This window comes from Orycteropus afer, unplaced genomic scaffold (assembly GCF_000298275.1).
Source record: "Orycteropus afer afer isolate SDZICR_OR568_19922 unplaced genomic scaffold, OryAfe1.0 scaffold00037, whole genome shotgun sequence".
NCBI classification, from domain to species: Eukaryota; Metazoa; Chordata; class Mammalia; order Tubulidentata; family Orycteropodidae; genus Orycteropus; species Orycteropus afer.
In genome coordinates this window covers 16,464,967-16,489,056 of record NW_006921624.1, presented here as the reverse complement: position 1 = coordinate 16,489,056, position 24,090 = coordinate 16,464,967, and the positions used below count along the sequence as shown (strand labels likewise).

General features: G+C 38.6%; 1 protein-coding gene across 1 annotated transcript in view; it reads left to right on the top strand.

The window, feature by feature from the left end:
* The window catches only part of MUSK (muscle associated receptor tyrosine kinase), a 115,710-nt gene that overhangs the window by 83,520 nt on the left and 8,100 nt on the right, over window positions 1–24,090 (top strand). The window contains exons 9-15 of the mRNA XM_042780387.1: window positions 1,841–1,847; window positions 7,312–7,575; window positions 13,238–13,413; window positions 14,082–14,105; window positions 19,249–19,450; window positions 19,945–20,136; window positions 21,341–21,489. Of these exons, the coding sequence (XP_042636321.1) occupies window positions 1,841–1,847; window positions 7,312–7,575; window positions 13,238–13,413; window positions 14,082–14,105; window positions 19,249–19,450; window positions 19,945–20,136; window positions 21,341–21,489 (1,014 nt within the window). The remainder of the gene's footprint in view (window positions 1–1,840; window positions 1,848–7,311; window positions 7,576–13,237; window positions 13,414–14,081; window positions 14,106–19,248; window positions 19,451–19,944; window positions 20,137–21,340; window positions 21,490–24,090) is intronic.

The following is a 24,090-nucleotide window of genomic DNA, read 5'->3' as shown; positions in this document are numbered from 1 at the left end:
ATAGATTGTCCTATCTCATATATATATATATATATATATATATATATATGTTTGCATTAATCAAATTAGCACATTCTCAGAGCCCATTTCTGTTTAGTGAGGTACTAAGATTGTAATAGGATGAAGAAAAATGGGGTCCTCTTTTGATTTCCATTTCTTGTAATTTATCAAGATATCTAATTTATAAAGCTTAAAACAAAAACTGATACATCATTTCCAAATGAATTTTTAATAAGAAATACAATTTTGAAACAATTCTGGAAATGACCCCCAAGTGTGAATAAATGACTACCATATATTTCTGCTTTTCCTTCTTGCCAAAACCTGCTACATCTCCATTCCTTGTGGAAGTAAGGAGATTGGTTTATGAGGCCCATCTTGATTCTCACTGAATAAGAAGCCCATCAAGATTAAAAAGGCACACACTCAAGGTTACAAACCCCTTGTAGTTAACAGACCCTTTAACCTGAAAAGGAATAAGTAGCATTTGTCAGAACCCATAGGACCATACAACATAAAGATGAACCCTAATGTGGACTGTGGACTTGAGTTAACAATAAGGTATCACTACTGATGCCTCAACAGTAACCAGCACACTAGACAAAAATAAGATGTTAGTAAAGGAGAAACCGTTTGCAGAGTGGGACTAGAGCATACGTGAACTCTCTACTTTCTGCAACTTTTCTCCTTTTTGGTAAATCTAAAACTACTCTAAAAGTCTATTTTTTAAAAGGAATGATCAGAAATACAAAAACATTGCATTTCAAGAAGATTAACTCCTTTTTGGAGGAATTCATTTAAAAATCCTTAAAACTACCAAAAGAAAACACCCGAATGGATCTAAAACCTTCAAAAGGAGTCAGACTTCCGCATGCACGAAGCTCTAATAGGTCAAATTAGTTTTAGATAAAGCACGTATTTTACCTTTTCTAATGGAGAAAGGAATATAGGGAGGAAGTAAATCACAAAGGATGTGACAAAGAGTGTGAAGTTTTAAACTTCTAATTGAGAACTATGGGTCACGTCTACTCACATACCTCAGAGATCTGAGTGGGACCGTTTGTGCTGGGGGCCACGTGATTCACTGGAGGACAGTCACGGTGTGCTGAGTATCTGGAGCATTTGCCTCTATGGGCACAACCTGCTACACGGTTTAGGAAGCCTGATGCAAAATAAAACACGTGGATCCCCTTGTTTAATAATTACTAAGATTTTCAAGATGGTGACTAACCAGCTGCCATCAATTCTGCTCCAACTACTGGCAACCCCATGTGTGTCAGTAGAACTTTGCTCCATAGGGTTTCCAATGGCTGGGTTTTTTGGAAGTTGATCCCCAGTTTCTTCCAAGCACCTTCAGGTGGACTCGAACTTCTACCCTAGTCTGTTAACCATTTGTCCCACCCAGGGCTCCAAGATGGTGAGCAAAACAACAAATCCATTGGCACTGAGTTGATTCTGACTCTTCCTGACCCCAGCAGAGTGTTAACAAGCATGGGGCTCTTCAGAGCACAGGACTTGGTGGCTAACAGGGAAATTCTGCTCTGTGACACTGCCCAGACTGATGGTGCTCATGTTTGACTCAGCTTGTAGACGACTTCCATGGAAACAAGAATCCAGTTTCTGGAGAGACTCAATATTTTCTTGATCTCCTTCTCCAAATCTGCTCATTAACACAGTATCTGGCCTCCAAGCCCATGAAGGGAATTCTGCAGAATCTTAGCAATTAGAGGTATTAAATCAAAACTCTTTCCTCCAAACCATGAGATGAAAATGTACTAACTCTCTTTTCTTTTCCCCTTTTGCTTTGATTTTCTGTGGGAACTTCCTTTCCTGTTAATAGCGTGGAGGTAAGATGTTGCTATTATTCTAATATTTTGTTTTGTTTCTTGTTTGACTTGCCATTTACTGTGTGTCTACTAATTTCTGAGCCTGGTGATATTTTAGAGACTTTCTAACTTTTAATTCTCTTAACACCGTAATAAGAGGATGATGATAATGAAGATGAAGATTGATAACATTTGTTGAATATTTATTATGTATCAGGCACTATGCTAAGAGATTTCCATGCATTACTTAAATGTATCCTTATAAAAACTATCTAAACTAAGTGCTGCTATTATCCCTATTTAATAGAACAGAAACCAAGAGTTCTTTGAACTAGAGAGTACAGGGGACTTAACACAGTTAGGAAATGATAGAATTGGAAGTGGAACTCAACACTGACCACCAAACTATCTCATAGCTATATCCTGTAGATGAGACAGCATCACCTTGTAATATAACGTTTTCAACTTAATGTTTTCTTTGCTGTACATTCTTCAAATCAACTTTCAGAAAAACTCTAGGAAGTATGATAACTACTTTTTGGTATTTTTACCGGAAACTGAGTTCAAAACGATTAACCAACAATAAGAGTAATGATAAAAGCAACTATGTTTTATGTACATTTATGTGCATCACATTTCTTATTTTCATTTTTCAGCCACTCCATTAGGCTGTCATTATCCCCATTTAGCATATGAGGAAACTGATGCACCGAGAGGGGCCAGGGTCACATAGCAAGCAAACTACAAAGCCTCCATTAGAGTTCAGGGAGATGAACTCAAGAACCATGATTCCTAACTGCTGTACTGAAGTGCCTTACCCAGCTAGCACAGCAGCTAAGGAGGTTCAAGAACCCAGACACTGATTGAATCTCTTTGGAAGGAAATAATTCATTGTCTAGGACAATTTGGTTTATTCTCTATCATGTCCCAATTCATATCGCTTTGATACGTTCATTTACCTAATGAATAGCTATTGAGACTTACTGTGGTCATCCCAGTTCTAAGAGACAGAGTCCTGACTCTTAAGGACTCTAAGGTGAAGCTGAATATTCACTGAAATGATGTGTGGCATAAATGTGGTATAAATTAAATTCAAATACAGACCACCAACAGAAGAGATGCCACTTTTCATTCACACACCACTCATCTCACCCGTCTCCTTGTATACCTGACATTTAAAAAACACCTACTCTCCTGCTGACACGATATTAGAAAGCAGAGAGGCAAAATAAGTCATACATATTCCCTGCCCCCAAGAGGAGGTAAGGTGAGCAAACAAACCAGTTGCAACTGATGGTGACCCCATGTGTTGCAGAACAAAACTGGGCTCCCTGGGGTTCTCAAGGCCATGACCTTGGGCAAGCAGATCACCAGGCCTTCCTTCCAAGGTGCCTCTTGGTGGCTTTGACCAAGCACTTAACCATTTGTATCATCCAGGGACTGAGCAGTGGCTAAATAAGGGAAGAAGATGAGTCTCCTAGGTGAGAGGTAAAGGCTGTCAGATATGTGCCCTGAGGCAGAGAGGGAAAGGAACTTGTGGAGTTTCCACTGGAGAAGTGAGGTGTTGTAACCTAAACATGCTACAGCTGGGCATGTGGATTGCCCTTGCCTGACTGATATGTTTTAAAGTAGAGGAAGAAAGAGTGAAAGGTGTAAAAAGAATAAACTCACTGCTGTTGAGTCAGATCCAACTCATAGTGACCCCTCCTTGGGTTTCTACTCTATGGAAGTAGATTGCCCAAACTTCCTCCCAAGGAGTGGCTGGTGGGTTTGAACTGCCAGTCTTCTGGTTAGCAGTCAAGTGTCTTAGGCACTACACCACCAGAGAGGTGTATTGAAATCCCTTCAATGTTCTGTTTTACCAAGGAGAGGTGTCTCTTATAAAAAGGTTAAAAGGAGTTCTGGGGAACTAAATACTCATTGTTGCCTTTACAAAGATAAACTTTACAGAAAGGGAGGTCAGCCAGGCTGTTTGTCAGGAGGGGAGGGATAGACTGGCTCCATCTCCGATATTAGCTAGCACTTTTAGGAGATAGTTTGACATCATTCCAAACTAACCAGGCTGCTGTGAGCAGATCCCTGCGAACTCTTCCCCCACTGCTGGGACGAGCAACACAGCCAGCTGCTTTGAGTACTGCTGCGTCATTGGCAGTCCCAAGAACTGCACACACAGAAACACAACTTCAGTTGGTCATTGATGGGTTGCAAAAAACAGTAGAAGACGGCAAAGAATTCTGGAAATTCTTTGCATTCATCTCATTTCCCAGTTGTTGCTGTGAATTCTTCTTTTAAAAGTGATATAGGTTTAGGAGGCTAAAGAAGAAAATGATCGTGTGCTTCCATGCCTTGGCTCTAAGATTTGATCACTGAGTAAAAGTTAAGGTTTACATGTCTCTGCAAAAGAGGAGAGGGAAAGGAAAAAGAAGTTGTTTAACATTGAGACTGTGACCAGGCAGTCTGGTGGTGTTTTTTGTTTTTGTTTCTGTTTTTTTCTCCCTGTATATCCCTGTCCTTGTAGAGCTAAAATTCAAGCACAGATAGCTACCAAAACCAACTTCTTAATGCTCCCAGGAGCATCACAGAGACCTTGAAAGCTGATCATAACCATTTCTAGTTATTAAAAAAAACTTACCATAAAACATTTTGTGTCTGTGCGGCATTTCCCAACATGCAAGGGATTTACACAAGCTAGTGATCTTAGGACTAGTGGAGAGAAAAATAAATGAGTTTAAAGTAAAAATTAGAATCTCATTTCTATTTAAATGTTATCCTGCTAAACTTGGAGGTTTTTATCTTATAATTAGATAGTTAATGCTCAGAAATAAATGAAGATTCAATACTCTTAAGCAATATTGAAGTTGTTCCAAAGATTTGCTAGGACTTTTATTAGGAGAAATTTAGAATGAGGGAGTGATTTGATTGATTGTTAATATTTGCTACCACTGAGGCTAATTTTGTTCATATTCTCTTTTGTTTACATTGTCATAGTTTTCATTTTTTAAAGGTATTTCTTTGCTTGTGTAATTAAAAGAACAATCATATTTTAAAAAATTTAAAAATTAGTCATGGAAAATGATGAATAGAGACATTTAATAGTTAACACATGAGAGCAGAGCCTGGCTAAGTAAATGCCATGTCCGCGACACGGGGTAAAATATTTAACTTGATCTGTTGCAGTGTTTTCTAAGTAAAAAAGGTCACACCTGCTCTTGTCATACCTATCTTGTCTTTTTTACTGAGAAATTGTATCAATATATGATACTATTTCGTAAACCAGTTTGAGCTATTATTTGTTAGTTATTATTTTTATTAAGTTTCTTAAAACAGAATTCTTGCTTCTAATTTTCCTTGTTGTTGGGTGCTGTCAAGTCAATTTTCAATTCGTAGCAACCCTGTATGAGAGTAGAACTGCCCCATAGGGTTTTCTGTTGTTGTTGTTATGTGCTGTTGAGTTGGCTGACTCATAGCTGTGATTTTCATTGAAGCAGATTGCCAGTCTGTCTCCTGTGGAGCTACCAAGTGGGTTTGAACTTCTAACCTTTCAGTTAGCAGCTGAGTACTCAGCAGTTGTCTCAGCAGAGTTCCTTCTAATTTCCCTAGTGTCATCATAAACTGGATTACCTAAGAAGCTGAGCCATAGGCTATTTCTATGAATGTTTTCTCACTCCTACCTTACCCAAATGTTCATGGGGATCATGTGTTTTCTTATTCCAGTCCTTCATTTTAAAATCCCCAACAAACTACAAGCAATGCAGTAAAAATGATGTTAGCTAGTTAGTAAAAGGTTAGTATGAATTAGAGGAAACTTCTGTGTTACAAAACATTTTTTAAACTATAGTTGTATTTCATGGAAGTTAATCATTTTACTAAAATTACTGGTATCTCATTCTAATGGACTTGCTTTAAAGGCCAGACAATGATGCTTTATTGTTAAAGTATCATTTTTTCAAATTCTAATGGGGTTTCTTAACATTTAAAAAATTTTCCACAGCTTTCTGTTTAATTTTCTTACTTTAAAATTCTTTTTATAACAAGAATGAAATGTTAAATTCCAACTGTTGTACAAATCTAAATGAGAAAGCACCTTAATGAGAATTTTCTGTCACTGTTACAGACATAGATTTGATGGAAGCCATAAGAATGTATTAAGACCCTCACAGTGCCTGCACATAATAAATGCTCAATAAGTATCATCAGATGAAGATATGAGTTATCGTTACAATTCTAGCATTCCATTCAAGGGCCAAATGGATACATACAGAAGATATGACAAGAGACTGCCAGCACCTTTTTCTGTTCTCCTTCTGGCCATCTTCAGTTGTTATAGCAGATAAGCTTTTAATCTTATTTTATGCTAGCGCTGTAGAGTTTACAGGTTTTTCCCACATATAATACTCTGAGTATTTTCCCACACAACACTCTGAGCTTGCAACAACCACTCCTCACTTACCGATGAGGTTAGGTTCCAAAGACCAGTTATGTGAACATCAGCCTTATATGAAAATGGAGGATGATCACATCAGATCACAAAATGGAGGGTGACTGTCATTTCATAACTTCCAACGCACTGAGAATCATGGCCCAGCCAATTTGACACATAACCTTAACCGTCTCAGGCAGCATTACTCATGCCTCGCAAATCGACACTCATTACTGCCAGATGTATGCCATTAATGCATACAATAGATTTTTTACTTTTGTCATAAATGTGAAATGTCAGATGATGAGATAGTCAATAAGTGAGAAATAGGTGTACATACGTCATTTTAGAACTTAGGCCATTGGGGCTCTGAGTGACCAGGTGACTTCCACCAGGACATGTGATAAGACCGTAGAAAAGCTAAAGATGCTCCTTAGCTCCTCTCAGAGCCGTCTGTCATGCATTCTCCTCCCAACGTGGCTTTCTTTGTATTCTTAAATGGAATGCTGGAAAGGTATATGAGTGAGTGAATCTGAGTATGGAAGATGTCACAAACGTGTATGTGTTCTGCAAGATTCAGGTACCTAACTCTTGTAACACATAAATAAACATGCTGTTTATAAAGCTGGGAGCTTTTGGCATCAGACTAATTATTATTGTGCTCAGCCATTTGTTATGACATGATGAATATGTATTTAGATGTAAGTAATGCTACTCAGCTTATTTGCAAGAAGAGTGTGAGGGGCTCAACTGAGAGTAGCCACATTTCATTTATAATGTAAATAATATACATATCCAAATCCATCCAGCCCTTGATAGTCCCAAAACTTTCCACATCTGTTATCATACTTGGTTTTCATAATAGCTCTCTCGAGTAGCTAGACATGATATAATTGCAGCTGGAAGTGAAGACAATATTCAGATGTAATATTTCAACCAATTCACTAGTATAGTTTTCTCCTGTTTCTGTGATGCAGATGTGGAAACTGGGGAAAAAAAAAAAAAAGCAGACTGAATGCCAAGAAATAGCATGTGATTAGGAACGTTGTCTGTTGCTTCTTTCAGTAAACCACAGAAAGATACCGAAGGTTACTGTGCCCAGTACAGAGGGGAGGTGTGTAACACTGTGCTAGCCAAAGATGCTCTTGTTTTCTTCAACACTTCCTACGCTGACCCTGAGGAGGCCCAAGAGCTGCTGGTTCACACCGGCTGGAATGAACTGAAAGCAGTGAGTCCACTCTGCCGGCCGGCTGCTGAGGCTCTGCTGTGTAACCACGTCTTCCAAGACTGCAATCCTGCATTAGCACCTACTTCTAAGCCCATTTGCAGGTAAAAAAAAAAAATATATATATATATATATATATATATATATACACACACACATATATACACACACATACATACATATATATGAACAAATTCTGTCTGCAAGCAGGCAGAGTTTCCAAAAGGAGAAGATGTCATGTGCAATAGCAAAGGTCTTTGTCTAAAATTAGAGGTACTATAGGTAGACAGGGAGCTCTGGCAGTGCAGTGCCTAAGGCATTTGACTGCTAACCAGAAGGCTGGTGGTTCAAACCCACCAGCCACTCCTCAGAAGGAAGATGGGGCAATCTACTTCCGTAGTGATACTGCCTCGGAAACCCAAGGAGGGGTCGCTATGAGTCAGGTACAACTCGACGGCACATAACAACAACAAAAGTAGACAAAATTCTGACCATGTGAATTATGGACAATACTCTATATGACACAAGGGCGCTGAGTTTCTAGAAAATGTCGTAAGAGGTATAGTATTCTTGTTATTGTTTACTTAATTATCATATTCATAAATATCCCTGTTTTCTATCAAATAAAAAAGGAAAACTTAAATTAATATGGACCTCATTTTAAAAAAAACTCATTGCCATCGAGTCGATTTGACTCACGGTGACCCCTCCTTGGGTTTCTGTGGTGGTATCTCTATGGAAATAGATTGCCCAATCGTCCTTCTGAGGACTGGCTGGTGGGTTTGAACGGCCAGCCTTCTGGTTAGCAGTCAAATGCCTTAGGCACTATACCACCAGAGTTCCCCTATGGCTTCAATAGTAAGACAAAATTAAAAATGAGCCAAGAAAAAATAGACATTTCCATTATTTGTCAATAAGCATGAACTCATGATTAGCATTTCAGAATATTATTATAAAGTACATTTGACTCTTGAACAATGTGGGGGTTAGGGGTGCCAGCCCCCCAGAAAATCATCATATAACTTTCGTCTTGCCAAAAACTCAACTACTAATAGCCTATTATTGCCAATAACATAAAGCATCGATTAACATGCTTTATTAGTCTTGCCCTACATTTATTAGATCTTCACATGAAGACACTCACATACATAAACACAAGAGATAAGTTAACTGTACAATATGATGGTTGTTTACTATTCATTAAGTGGCACTAGATCATCACAAAGGTCTTCATCCCCGTCATGATCACCCCCGTCATCTTCACACTGAGTAGGCCAAGGAGGAGGAGGAAGAGGAGGGCTTGTCATGCTGTCTCATAGGTGGCGGAGGTGGAAGAGACGGATGAGGCCAAAGGGAAGGCAGGACAGGCAGCCACACTTGGTGTAACTTTACTGAAATCATTATTTCTGTCTGACTTTTCTGCTTTTCATTTCTCCAAAAACGTTCTTATATGGTACTGACCATTCTTCCACCATCTGCTTTAGTTCCAGTGCTCGTATTGAAAAAATACCTGTGCATAAGCAGACTTGTATGGTTCAAACCCATGTTGCTCACCGATCAACTATGCATTCCATCTAATATTCTGATTTAAGCACTCACAGTCTTATCTCATGCTATTGCCAACCATTGGAGAATAGGTTGTGAATATTCCTTTAAAAGCCTCATTCTCTTTAAACAATGAAATCCACAAATCTTTATTCAATAGAATTATCTTTGCTTTCATTTACTTCTTATAGGAGAAAACATGTTTCGGTTCTCTAGTGACACTCTAACAGAAAATACCACAAATGAGTGGCTTCAATGAACAGGGAATTATTCTCTTACAGTTTTGGAGGCTAGAAGTCCAAGTTCAAAGTGCCAGCTCTAGGGGCTGGGTGAAAGCTTCAGCTCTGCCTCTTACTCCCAGCCCAGTGAAGCTGAGGCTTTGTGTGTGTGCGATTTGGGTGAAAATTTACAGAGCAAATTCACTTTCCACACAGCAGTTCACATACACTTTATCTCATGACATTGACTACAATTTACCACAATGCAACAGCTTCCCTCCCACTTCCTCCCAGTTTCAGTCCAGAAAAAGTCTCAAGATCAGCAGGGCATGGCAGGCTGCTGAATGAAGACTCGGCTACCTGCAGGGTCCAAGCATGTCAAGAACTGCAGAGACCCTTCTCAAAACTTCTCCTTACATACTGGAAGCAGACCACATCCCTAAGGCAGCTACTCAGCTGCTCCAGTGGATTCCACCATGGAGCTCATTACCAACCTCATCATGGGGAATAACTACATCCAGCTGTCCAGCCACTCAGAACCAGGCCCAGCCAAGTTGACACATAATAACTATCACAACATAGCAATCAATTTGACTATTGAGCCAAATAGAACAAAGTTCCATACTGCTTTCTAATTGTGTGGTCTTGGCTCAATTTCAGTTTCCTTATCTACAAAACACAGTAAAAATTATTAAAAGACATTGTTATTGTTGTTAGGTGTCACTGAGTTGGTTCTGACTCTTAGTGACCAGAACACTGCCCAGTTCTCCATCATCCTCACAACTGTTTGAGTCCACTAAGGTTAAGTCCACTGTTGCAGCCACTGTTTGTTGTCAATCCATTTCCTTGAGGGTATTCCTCTTTTTTTCCTGACCCTCTACTTCATCAAGCAGGGACTGGTCTCTCCTGATGACATGTCCAAATTATGAGACAAAGATTCATCATCCTTGCTTTCAAGGAGCATTCTGACTATACTTCCAAAACAAATTTGTTCCTTTTTCTGGCAGTTAGTCCATAGCACACTCAATATTCTTTGCTAACACCATAAGCCAAATGAATAAATTCTTCTTTGGTCTTCCTTATTCATTGTCCAGCTTTTGCATGCATGTGAGATGACTGGGTCAGGTGCATCTTAGTCCTCAAACTGACATCTTTGCTTTTTAATACTTTAAAGAGGTCTTTTTGCACAAGATTTGCCCAATGCAATACGTCATTTGATTTCTTGACTGCTGCTTCCATGGGTATTGACTGTGCATCTAAGTAAAATGAAATCCTTGACATCAATATTTTCTCTTTATCACAGTATTACTTTTTGGTTCAGTTGTGAGGAGTTTTGTTTTCTTTATGTTGAGGTGTAATCCATTCTGAAGGCTGATGTCTTTGATCTTCCTCAGTAAATGCTTCAAGTCCTTTTCTCTTTCAGCAAACAAGGCTGTGTCATCTGCATACTACAGGTTGTTAATGACTCTTCTTCCAATCCTGATACTGTGCTCTTCTTCATATAGTCCAGCTTCTTGGATTATTTTCTCAGCATACAGATTAAATTGTTGTTATGTGCCGTATAGTCGGACCTGACTCATAGTGACCCCTCCTTGGGTTTCCGAGGCAGTATCACTACGGAAGTAGTTTGCCCAACCTTCTTTCCAAGGAGTAGCTGGTGGGTTTGGACCACCAGCCTTCTGGTTATCAGTCAAGTACCTTAGGCACTATGCTACCAGAGCTCCTACAGATTAAATAATTATGGTGAAATGATACAACCCTGAGGTATACCTTTCCTGATTTTAAACCATTCAGTATCCCCTTGTTATGTTTGAACAACAGGCTTTTGGTTTATGTACAGCTTCCTCATGAGCACAGTTAAGTGTTCTGGAGTTCTCATTCTTCATAATCCTATCCACAATTTCTTATGGTCCATGCAGTTGAATCCCTTTGCATAGTCAATAAAACACAGGTAAACGTCTTTCTGGTATTCTCTGCTTTTAGCAAAGCTTCATCTGACATCAGCAATGATACTCCACATTCCACATCCTCTTCTGAGTCCAGCCGGAACTTCTGGCAGTTCCCTATCAATGCACTGCTGCATCCGGTTTTGACTATCTTTAGCAAAATTTTACTTGTGTGTGATATTAATGTTACTGTTTGATATTGACCACATTTTGTTGGTTTATCTTCCTTTGGAATGGTATGAATATGGATCTCTTCTAGTTGGTTGGCCAGACAGCTGTCTTCCAAATTTCTTGGCATACACGTGTGAATGCTTCCAGCGTTCCTTCTGTTTGTTGAAATATCTCAATTGGTATTCATCAATTCCTGGAGCCTTGTTTTTCACCAATTTCTTCAATGCAAGCTTGGACTTCTTCCTTTACTTTTATCAGTTCTTGATCATATGCTACCTCCTGAAATGACTGAAAACCTACCAGTTCCTTTTGGAACAGTGACCGCATCCTCCTTCTGTCTTCTTCTGATGCTTCCTGTGTCATTCTATATTTTGCCCAAACAATCCTTCAGTATTGCAACTCGAGGCTTCTTCTTTTTTTTTTTTTCCTTCAATTCTTACAGCTTGAGAAACATTGAGTGTGTTCATCTCTTTTTGGTTTTCTAACTGCAGATCTTTGCACAGTTCATTACACTACTTTATCTTCTCAAGCCACCATTTGAAATTTGTGTAGCTCTTTTATTTCATCATTTCTTCCATTTGCTTTAACTATGCTACATTCAAGAGCAAGTTTCAGTGTTTTCTGACATCCATTTTGGTCTTTTCCTTCTTTCCTGTTTTTTAATCACCTTTTTGTTTCTTCATGTGTAATGTCCTTGATGTCAACCCACAACTGATCTGCTCTTCAGTCATTGGTGTTGAATGCATCAAATCTATTATTGAGATGGTCTGTAAATTCAGGTGGGATGTACTCAAGGTTGTACTTTGGCTCTCATGTTTTAATTTTCTTCAGCTTGAACTTGCATATAAGTCACTGGTGGTCTGTTCTGCAGTCGGCCTCGTGTCTTGCTATGATTGATGATATCAGTAATCATCTTTTTCCCATAGTTGTAGTTGATTTTATTCCTGGGTATTCCATCTAGCAAGGGTCACATGAATAGTCACCTTTATGTTGTTGAAAAAAATCATTTACAATGAAGAAGTTGTTACTCTTGCAAAATTCTATCCTGTGGTCTCTGCTGTCATTTCTTTTTACAACCTCGTGTCATTTCTGTCACCAAGGTCTTATTTATCCAAGTACTTGTTCCTCGTTTCCAACTTCACATTCTGATCAAGAGTAATTATCAGTGAATTTTGATTGCATGCTTGATCAATCTCAGACTGCAGAAGTTGGTAAAAATCTTTAATTCATCTTTGGTTTTACTGGTTGGAACATAAATTTGAAAAATAGTCTTATTAATTGGTCTTCCTTATAGGCATATGGATACTATCCTATCATTGACAACACTGTACTTGAGCGTAGATCTTGAAATGTTCTTTTTGACAATGAATGTGACACCATTCTCTTCAAATAGTCCTTCCTAGCCTCATTGTTGTTGTTGTTATATGCTGTTGAGTCGGACCCAACCAACTTTCCAAGTTGCCTCATAGCAACTGCTCCTTGGGTTTCCGAGGCAGTATCACTACAGAAGTAGATTGCCCAACCTTCCTTCCGAGGAGTGGCTGGTGTCTTTGAACCGACAGCCTTCTGGGTAGCAGTCAGATGCCTTAGGCACTACGCCATCCAAGAAAACCCTATGGAGCATTTCTACTCTGCAACACATGCGGTTGCCATGAGTTGAAATCAATTCAACAGCATCTAAGAACAAAAACAACATCAACATTTGGTTTTATGGTCATTGTTGCTGGGTGTCATCAAGTTGATTTGGACTCTTAGCAACCTCACGTGACTAAGAACAAACAATGTACTATGATGAGGGTGTGAAAACACAGAACTTAATCTCCACCTTAAATTTGGTTATAACATACTGTGATGTATCAAATTTTGTTCTCCATACAAATTTTTAGAGAGTACTGTCTGGCAGTAAAGGAGCTCTTCTGTGCAAAAGAATGGCTGGCGATAGAAGAAATGGCCCACAGAGGACTCTACAGATCTGAGATGCACCTGCTCTTCTTGCCAGACTGCAGCAAGCTTCCCAGCATGCACTGGGACCCCGTGGCCTGTACCAGACTGCCCTATTTAGGTAACAAAGCGTTTTCCCAAGACTTTGGAGATTAAAAGAAATTTACTATTTGGAAGACACTAAGGTGCAAGCTTAAAGCCCCAAATGCTAAGCTAACATTTCTAATTTTTTTTGTTTGAGTTCTTAGACAGCTAATAGCAGAATTCCAATGCTATCCTAATTGCACTGGTTAGCACAAGGATTTTATTTCATTTGTCCTAAAATAAATTACAGAGCACTTTTAACTGCTGCTTGAGATCTTACCTTGTTTCACAGGGGACTTATGAGAGCTTATAACATTGACTGGAATGTGCAGTAAAATGGCTAAGAACATCCCATATTTTGTGATAGGGGTGAAATAAAGGAATAAAGTCCTCTTTCTTAGCTAGTGAAGCAGATTTTGAAGCATGGAAAAATAAGCCACATGTTTGAAAATGCTGACCTTCCAAAACAAAACAGAATCACTGCATGTTGCTTTAATGAATTTCACTCCTAAGGAACAGTGTTGTTATCCCTAACAGCTGGTTTAATTTCAAAGACTCAACCCTTTCGCATTTGAATGCAAAGAATGTTTTCCCATTGTATATTAAAGGTCTCAAGGAGACCTTGCGTTTCTTAGCACTCTCTCACAAAATATATGTGATATCTGGATGCTCATTTAAAACAAATTTTTATCCTTTCCCCCTCAGATTATAAAAAAGAAAACTTAACAAGTAAGTAATTTTGTTTGTGCCCTTGGAACCTAATGTGAATGTAACTGGATTCATGCATGCGTATTTCCACTCATCCTTCGTGATGTCCAGGACAGAATGTACAGCTCATTCAGGCCGAGGTAGAAGATGAAGGAAGACTGTTGGATGTCTTAGCTTAGAGTGTCCATTTAGGACCTAGAAGGCACCATGTGTAGTGAATGATGTTACAATTAATATCTCCCACTTCAGGGTTGTTGTCTATGTTATTCCTCTTTGTATGTCTATAAAATAAGCCAGAATTAAAATGTCACCTTTTGATTTATGCCGTCATGATTTTATATCATCTAATTATTTATGGATGAAAAACAAATATTTATTTCTTCATTGAGCCAGTCACGGTCTTCAATTGTGACAACAGATCTTTATTTTGGAAGATAGTTTTTTAACACAGCTAGTGCCTAAGGCATTTGACTGCTAACCACAAGGTTGGTGGGTCAAACCCACCAGCCATTCCTCGGAAGGAAGGTTGGGCAATCTACTTCTGTAGAGATACCACCTCAGAAACCCAAGGAGGGCTTGCTATGAGTCACAATTGACTTGATGGCAGTGAGTTTGTTTGTTTGTTTGTTTGTTTAAAATATCCATTATAAAATTGATGTTGTCGAATCAAATGGTTTTCAAAAGGTCATACCAAAGTCCTCAGGAAAGAATACAAGAAAGTTGCTTGAAAAAAAAGATCATAGAAACTGATTTGTATGAGGTGGTGCTTCAGGCTCCCAGAAGGCAGAATTCTTCAGAGTGAAATTAGAAGAATTCTTTCATGTCAGTTAACTTCCTCTGGGTTGAATGTTCTAAGACATAAATCATGTTCACTTCCTGTGATACATATTCCGGGCCTAATCTCCTCTGCACTTGGCTAAGTGCCCTGACTATTTGAGAGGACTTGATGTTACCAGCTTATTTCAAGAGCTAAGACTTACAAGTATTAAAAGGAAGAATGTTATTGGTTCCAATTGAATCACTCAGAGTTATTAAAGAAGAGCATTTATGGAAAACCTTAAAAAACTATTATTCTTGATGCTTGTCAAACTGTTATTCCTAAATTGAAGGAATAGAAAAGAAATATTTAAGTTTTTTGACATACAAGCAGCCAAAATTTACTTTCATTGGACTTTTAATTGGTGACTGTGTGGTCTTTACTATCCTTTGTTTAGTCACTCAGCCATTCAAACATTCATTGAGGGCTTAGTTTAAGACAGCACAACACTAAAAAAAAAAAAAAAAAAAATTCATATTTATGCCTTTTACACTCATTCTAACACAAAAACTAATTTATTAGTTTTTAAAAAATCTTAGTCTGTTTCATAATAGAAGTTTTATGAAATCTTTGGTACCAGTAAGAGAATGAACTCCAAATGTCATGAACTGATCATTTTATCTGAGAACATGTCCCAGGACACATGTCTAAGAGTGTATTCCCTGAGTCAAATGTAATCAATCACACTTTCAACTGCCTATGGCCTATTCATCCTTTATATTTGGCTTAAATTTATTTACTCTAGAAAACCTACCCAGTGTGCCTAAAGAGTATGTAGCCCATGGCTGCTTACAGAGCAACCTGTTCTTACCACTCTTGTAACACTTCTTATTTTTATTAACTATCTGCTTACTGGTTTGTTTCTCAGTGAAGTTCTTAAATGCAAACCTCTCATGTTACCACAATAGTCCTGATATTGAACCATCAGTAGAATTTAATGAACACATGATTGTGTGAATGAATGAGTGAATAAAACTCCCCTAATTCAGAGGAAAAGGATAAAGAGACAATATTATGAAAGCATATATTCAAAGGAAAGAGAATATCCCAAGAGACACTGATATAACTCTAGAGAAAAACAAGAGCTAATAGATCAAAATCAATAATCAAGAAATAACAAAATCAAGCTATCCTGAAAGGAAGAAATACTTAGGTCAATAGAACAAAATTATTATTCGGACCATGTCAATTCTTGAATTTTAAAGTAAATTCTACATAATTATAATGGATTATTCTTTTAATTGTTATAGTCTAATTTCTGATGTTCTGTAGGAAAATCATCTTTATATTTATTAATGTGATTATACTACCAGTTTTAGAAATTGCATTACATTCCCTATTATTATGTATTTGGTATATCCGAGCTCTGGTAGCATAATGGCTAAGGCACTTGACTGCTGACCAGAAGGCTGGCGGTTCAAACCCACCAGTCACTCCTTGGAAGGAAGATGGGGCAATCTACTTCCGTAGTGACACTGCCTCAGAAACCCAAGGAGGGGTCGCTATGAGTCGGGTCCGACTTGACGGCACATAACAACAACAACAACATTATATATTTGGTATGAGCTGCTCTACAAAATCCAGAAATCCAGAAATCCATTTCTCCCTCTCTTGTAGTGATTACTCCTACCTTGTTATTAGCAGGAAGCTCAGCTCTCCAACTGAAGCACCCTTCCCCACTCGCCTTGCATTGATTCAGAACCCTAGTCCAAACCTTAGTCCAAAGAGAGTCAGACAGCTTCCCAGCCAGCCATAGAGCAAATTTGGAAGCCTGATTGTCTGTTGACGTTGTTGAGACACGCAGTCACTGGCGCGGCACGAACGTTTCATCGCTGTGCTGATGTTCTTCTGGCTCCAGGTGGCTGCTTGAGCCGCAGCAGTGACCAAGCGTGGTCTCTGCTACCAAACTAACAACCACTTGCTTAGCTATTGGCATAATGCCTGTGTCTACTCCTGGACTAAGAAATCGTACATGGCCATTTCCATGTCATCTCTACTTTTACAAAGTTCTGTTTCAAATGGCTTTAGGCATCTACTGAGATAAATGTTTTTCTTTTGATTTTGGCTGTGATGTGTTAATTAATATTTTTTTATTTACATGAGTAGAGTCAATTTGCTAGTATTTCATTTAGGATTTTTTTAAAATGTATGTTCTATAATCTGTGTATGCAGTTTTCTTTTCTTTTGTTCTAACTTTGTCAGGTTGTTACATTAATATTATAACACCCTAAAAGAGTTTAAAGGAGTTTTTGCTTTACTGGAACACATCTTAAAATATGGAAATTTTATCTCTTTTGAGATTGAAAGAATGTACTCATAATTCTATAATGACTTTTAAAACTAATTTCCTGCTTATGGCTATGTTCAGGCTTTCTGATTCGTCAAATTTGGTAATTAATATGTTCCCATGATTTTACTTATGATTTGAAAAATATAATTGCATAATTACATATTACCTCATTTTTTATTGACCTTTGAATCTGTTGTCAGATTATTTTCTCATTCCAATTTTGTATGTTTATGCTTTTCCTAAAAAAATAAAATCCTGCTGTTAGATTAAATATATAAAGACCAACTATTGGCCTATTTTTTCAATTCTGTCATTTGTTGCTTGTGTATTCTAACATATTAATTTCTACTTGTATATGGCAGTTATTTTAACCCTTATTTCCTTCTGCTTTCTGTACTTGTTTCTTTTCCAAAGTCTTGAATTAAATGTTTAATTTATTCACTTTCATTTTTTAATGTACAGGAAATAGATATAGCTATGAGTTTATCATTAAACACAGTTTTGGCCAAATCTCATATACACTATTAGAAAGTTATTTTGTAATTTATAATTATGTTAATTTTTATTCTTTGATCAAAGTTATTACGTTTTTCCTTTTTCTTTTACTGTCCTATTGAGTTTTATTTAACCTACTGTTACTTAAATTTTGATCAAAAAGTAGATCTGGACAGTTTCTGCTTTTTAAATTTACAGAGAATTATCTTGTGGTCTGACATACGATCATGCCTGTCAGTAACCCACAAATATTTGAAAAGATAGTAGTGTAGTACCTAAGCATTTGACTGCTAACCAGAAGGTTGGCGGGTCAAACCCACCAGCCGCTCTGTGGAAGGAAGACTGGGCAATCCACTTCCGTAAAGATTTACTGCCTCAGAAACCCAAAGGTGGTTGCGATGAGTTGGAATCGACTCGATGGCAGTGAGTTTGGTTTTTTTGGTTTTAGAGTACAAAGTTCAGTTATAGCTACTAAAACATTACTGTCAATTATTTTCTTAAAGTGGTTGGTATCTACGTTTTCATCTTAACTCAGTCTACTAAGAAAACCAAAACCAATCTCACTGCCCTCGAGTCGGATCTGACTCATAGCAACCCCTCCTTGGGTTTCTGAGGTGGTAGCTCTACAGAAGTAGATTGCCCAGTCCGCCTTCCGAGGGGTGGCTAGTGGGTTTGAACCCCCAGCCTTCTGGTTAGCAGTCAAATGCCTGAGGCGCTATGCCAAGAGGATTTAAAATATAATTTCAGGGAAACCTGTGAGAGTCAGAACTCAGTAGGACTGTCTTGATTTTCTGAGTCTTGCAAGTTTTCCACTTTTGACAGGGTGCAGTCTTACCACTTTCTATGGCCTGTTTTAGTGGAAAACATTTGAATTTTCTTCTCTGAGAGGTTTCTCCCTTATATAGGCTCTGGCTTTTGCAGGTTTTACTGTAATAAAGTTATTAACATATATACAATGGATTTTGCATCCTACAAACCCTGAGTATGGCATCTTTTGGTTTCCAACAGTAATGCAGGTTTTTTCTTGTTTTTATACCACACTGACCATTTTAATAGGTGTTTGATAGGAGCTCAGTTTTTAGATGAACTTATTTCTGTTCTAATATTTGCATTATTTATCTCCTTCCAGTATTTTTATTATGCTTGTAAATCAAAAGTAAATATTTATGAAAGCTCATCTCTAGCCAATCTTGGCCTACAGTATCATTACATAATATATTTTAATAATTTAGTAATTTCTATGACTGTTGTCAGATCCTAAACAACATGACACAGTCAAAGGTTCACTAGCCCAGGATCTGCACTTGTCTTGGGAAAAAAAAAAAAAAAAAACACTTTTTGTCTCTGAGTTTCATCTTTAAAATTCTACAATTCTGTAAATTGGACTGACTGACAACTCAGCCTCACTGGATACCTACAATTAGACTTTAAAAACTAAGGACAACCTGATACATAAGCATGAATTTGTAAAAGTTCAATTTGGTTTACAGATTGCCTGTGTACGAGAATGAGTTCTTAAAGTTTGAGAATGAGTGAAAAGAACTATCGTTGTTTTCTTACAGCATTCCCACCAATGACGTCCTCAAAGCCGAGTGTGGACATTCCAAATTTGCCTTCCTCCTCTTCCTCCTCCTTCTCTGTCTCACCCACATACTCCATGACTGTAATAATTTCCATCATGTCCAGCTTTGCAATATTTGTGCTTCTCACTATAACTATTCTTTATTGCTGCCGAAGACGAAAACAATGGAAAAATAAGAAAAGGTATGGTTCTAATCGAGGCTTCACACATGAAGCAGTATCTTTAAACCTACATACCAAATACTGGAATGGGGGGAGGGAGGAGAAATATATGTCCTATTGCCAGTCTCTTAATGACATCCATTGCCCTGCTTTAAAATTAAGCCTCCACCCCATGACCTTTCAAAATGTCGGTGATCTTTTGTATTGAGTGACATGTCTGAAAATTAGTTCTCACAACAGGGAATATCTAAACAGTATTTTTTTGGGGGAAAATATAGCTGTTCATCTTTCCTTTTTCCTAATCACCCCCACTGCCACTGCCAATGTGGATAGTGACAAAATTCCTGAAAATGTGACGTGAAACTAAGCAAGTTATGTTAGTGTTGTAAACCTGCAAGACCTCTGACTGGCTCAGTAAGATGTCTTTTGTTTGCTCCTCGATGACAAGTGTCTTAGAGTGTAAGTCTGAGCGCACAGCTCCTGCCTGATCCTGAGCTCGTTGCTTTCACCTGCAGGGAGTCAGCAGCTGTAACCCTCACCACTCTTCCTTCCGAGCTCTTGCTCGACAGACTTCATCCCAACCCCATGTACCAGAGGATGCCACTCCTTCTGAATCCCAAATTGCTCAGCCTGGAGTATCCAAGGAATAATATTGAATATGTGAGAGATATTGGAGAGGGAGCATTTGGAAGAGTCTTTCAAGCAAGGTAAAATTATTCATGTAAAAAAAAAAAATCTACAGTGAAATAAATTGTGTCTGAAAAGATACCAGGCCATTACCTTGATGTATGCTAACCAGAAGGGTAGGGGTTCAAACCCACCAGCCACTCCTCGGAAGGAAAGTTCAGCCATCTACTTCCATAGATACTGCCTCAGAAACCCAAGGAGGGGTTGCTATGAGTCGAATCCGACTCAACTGCACATAACAACAACAACAACAATAGATACCATATATAATAGCTATTCTTATTAATTAATTTACACTGTTAACTGACTTTGTATTGTGTACTATACTTTGAATCATAATAATTTTTCTTCTTTGTCTGGAAAATAAAAAACCAAACCAAAGTCACTACTGTCTAACTGAATCCAACTCATAGCAACCCCTCCTTGGGTTTCCGAGGCAGTATCTCTATGGAAGCAGATTTCCCAGTCTGCATTCCGATGAGTGGCTGGTGGGTTTGAACCCCAGCCTTCTGGTTAGCAGTCAAATGCCTTAGGCACTACGCCATCAGTGCTCCCTTCTAGAAAATAGGTTTGCATATTTGCAGAGAATATATTTTAATGCATTAAAGAGAAATAATTTATAAGAAAGTCTAAATGTATCTTTATTTATGTCATGTTGAAGTTGCAAGCAATTAGTCCTCTCTGCTTAGTTATGGCTCCACAGACTATCACATGCCCAGAGAATGTAGGCTGGGTCTTAGTCACCAAGTGCCCTCTTGGATAGTGCCCCTGCACTGGATATCCCCTTACCCTCACTCATGGTGCCACTTGTAGAGAGGTCACATGAATTTAAAGGATGAAAAGAAAAGAAAGAAAAATCTCATATATTTTTACTGAGAACCATGCATATCCAGGTTCTATGGGGAACATAAAGATGAGTAAGTTATAGACCCTCCCTTCAAGGAATTAAATTCTGGCCAAGGATGAAGGGGTTAGAATAATAATGATAATCCCATTGGATCTGTTCCCTTCAGAATTCCTGTAATTTATAAATAATGCTTACGTCAAACGTAATCTATGTTGAAAATAATCTCAGTGATTTATTACTTGGACACTATGTTTGGTACTGTCTTTGATTCTGTGGTTCTGGGAAAGGCTGCAAGAGAGATTGATAGGTATAAGTATGGGTTTATAAAATGTTCCTGATATTTAGCCCCTTTCTTTTTAAATACATTTGTGTCTTAGGGCTCCAGGGCTCCTTCCCTATGAGCCATACACGATGGTGGCTGTGAAGATGCTCAAAGAAGAGGCCTCAGCAGCCATGCAAGCTGACTTTCAGAGGGAGGCAGCTCTCATGGCGGAATTCGATAACCCGAACATCGTGAAACTCTTAGGTATGAAAATGTAAGAGACAGCGTTTATTTTGTTAGGAAGTGGAATCTTTCTGAGTTTTTCCTCCTTTACACTCTAGATTCATCAGTATCTTTCTTCATGCTTCTCATTTGCTTCGGTTGTTGTTGTTGTTGTTGTGTGCCATCTAGTCGGCCCGACTCCTAGCAACCCCTCCTTGGGTTTCTGAGGCGTTATCACTATGGAAGTAGATTGCCCAACCTTCCTTCCCAGGAGTTGCTGGTGGGTTTGAACCGCCAGCCTTCTGGTTAGCAGTCAACTACCTTAGGCACTATGCTACCAGGCTTCTGGACCATGGAAATTACCCTGGTTTCCTGAGTTTAACTCCTTCACCAAGCCCCTACACCACCGGTTCTATATCATCTCTTGTAGGACAACACTTAATAAATAACCCTTTTTAATCTCATCACTTCAGTTTTTCTGTGTCTTTACTACCTTTCCTAAGGAAAACTGAATCCCTCTTATCACATTATTTTCACTGTGGTGAAAATATATATAACAAAACATACACCATCTCAGTAATTCCTACGTGTTTAATTTAAATTAACTCACTGCTGTCGAGTTGGATCCGACTCATAGTGACTCCTCCTTGGGTTTCCGATGCAGTATCACTATGGAAATAGATTGCCCAACCTTCCTTCCGAGGAGTGGCTGGTGGGTTTGAACTGCCAGCCTTCTGGTTAGCAGTTAAATGCCTTAGGCACTATGCCACCAGACCTCCTATGTTCAATTTGGTGACATTCATTACATTCTTTAAGTTGTGTACCATTCTTTTTCCAAATTATCTCATCACCATTAACATAAACTTAATGCCCTCTAAGCATAATCCCTCATCCCCTCACCCCCCTTTTTACTCTATGAACCACTAATAATCTTTGGTTTCCACATATTAGCTTATTTCATATAAGTAAGATCCTACAGTATTTGGCCTTTGTGACTGATGTACTTCACTCAGTCTGATGTTTTCTAGGTCCATCTATGTTGCGCGCTCATCAGGACTTCATTTCCCTTTCTGGCTGAGTAGTGCTCCATTACATGCATCGACCACATTTTATTTGTCCGTCCATCTGTTGATGGACATTTTGATTGTGTCCACTTTGGGGCTGTTGTGAAAATTGCTCCAGTGAACACTGGTGTGCAGGTTCCTATCTGTGCTCCTGCTTTCACTTCTAGGATTGGGATTGCTGGATCCTGTTCTATGTTCAGCTTTTTAAGGAACCACCAAACTTTTCCACAGTGGCTGTTCCATTTTACATTCTTACCAGCAATGGATGACGATTCTTTTTTCTCTACGACTTTGCCAACACCTGTTGTTTTCCGTTTTTTTTTAATCATTGCCATTCTAATGTAGTGACATAGTATTTCTTTTTTTAACTTTATTGTGATTTGGGTAAAAGTCTACAAAACAGATTTGTTTTACACTCACCAGTTCATACACGTTTTGTTTTGTGACTCTGTCCATATTGTCCTCAGTATAACAAGCTCTCCTCCCACTTCCTTTCCCGGTGGTTGCCTTTTCCCGGTGTCTTTCCTGTCTAGCATTCCAGCCTCCCTAGGTTTCTGCCTGTGCGAATGTTGCCCTTCTGATTTCCCATGGCAGATTGTTCTAAGGAGTGCATCTCCCTGGTGTTGGTGTTCAGCTCTTAGGCCTGTCATTGTTTGGCTGAGAGTTAAGCCATGAGAGCGAGCTCAATTTCAGGCCCAAAGTGTGACTTGAGGCCATAGCCTTTTGGGTTTCATCAGTCTCTATTGGACCAATATTGGTCATTTTTTATGAGTTTGAGTTTTATTCCACATTTTTCTCCAACTCTATTCAGACTCCAACTCCGATTTTGATTCCTTTCTAAGTGGTTAGCAGTGGTAGCCAGGTACCATCTAGTTCTTGCAGCCTCAGGGTCTCATAGGCTGAGGTTCTCATGGTCCATTAGTCCTTTGGATAACTGTTTCCATGTCTTTGATTTTGTTCACTCTCCTTTGCTCCAGACAAGGAGAACACAGTTGCATCTTAGATGGCCATTCACAAGCTTTTAAGACCCCAGTTGCTACTCACCAAAGAATACGTAGAACAGTATTTTTGTATACCTTGTTGTATCAGTTAACCTTGTTGGCCCCCACAACCATGGTCCCCAGCTTGGATACCCAGTGACTCATTCCCTCAAGGTGCTTAGTTGTGGCTAAGAAGTTATCCTAATGTTGCCTCCTGTTAGGTTTAAACTACATATGGATATTTTTATATCACATACAAATACATAAGCAGTAATAGCATCTGCCAAACCCATATTTGGCCATGGGTATATTCTCATTCACTTATCTATACCTGACCTTCTTGCCTGTCTATTTATCCACTCAAAGATTACTGTTGCTGTTACTGATAATGCAGTATTGCATATGCAATAATATTTGCCTTTGCTGTCTGCACCTCTTATGCACCTCTCCGTGTCTTCCTTTTCCTTACTCATATTGTGCTAGTTTCATGCTTTTGTTTTATATATATATATTGTTGTTGTTGTTATGTGCCATTGAGTCAAACCCGACTCATAGCGACCCCTCCTTGGGTTTCCGAGGCAGTGTCACTACGGAAGTAG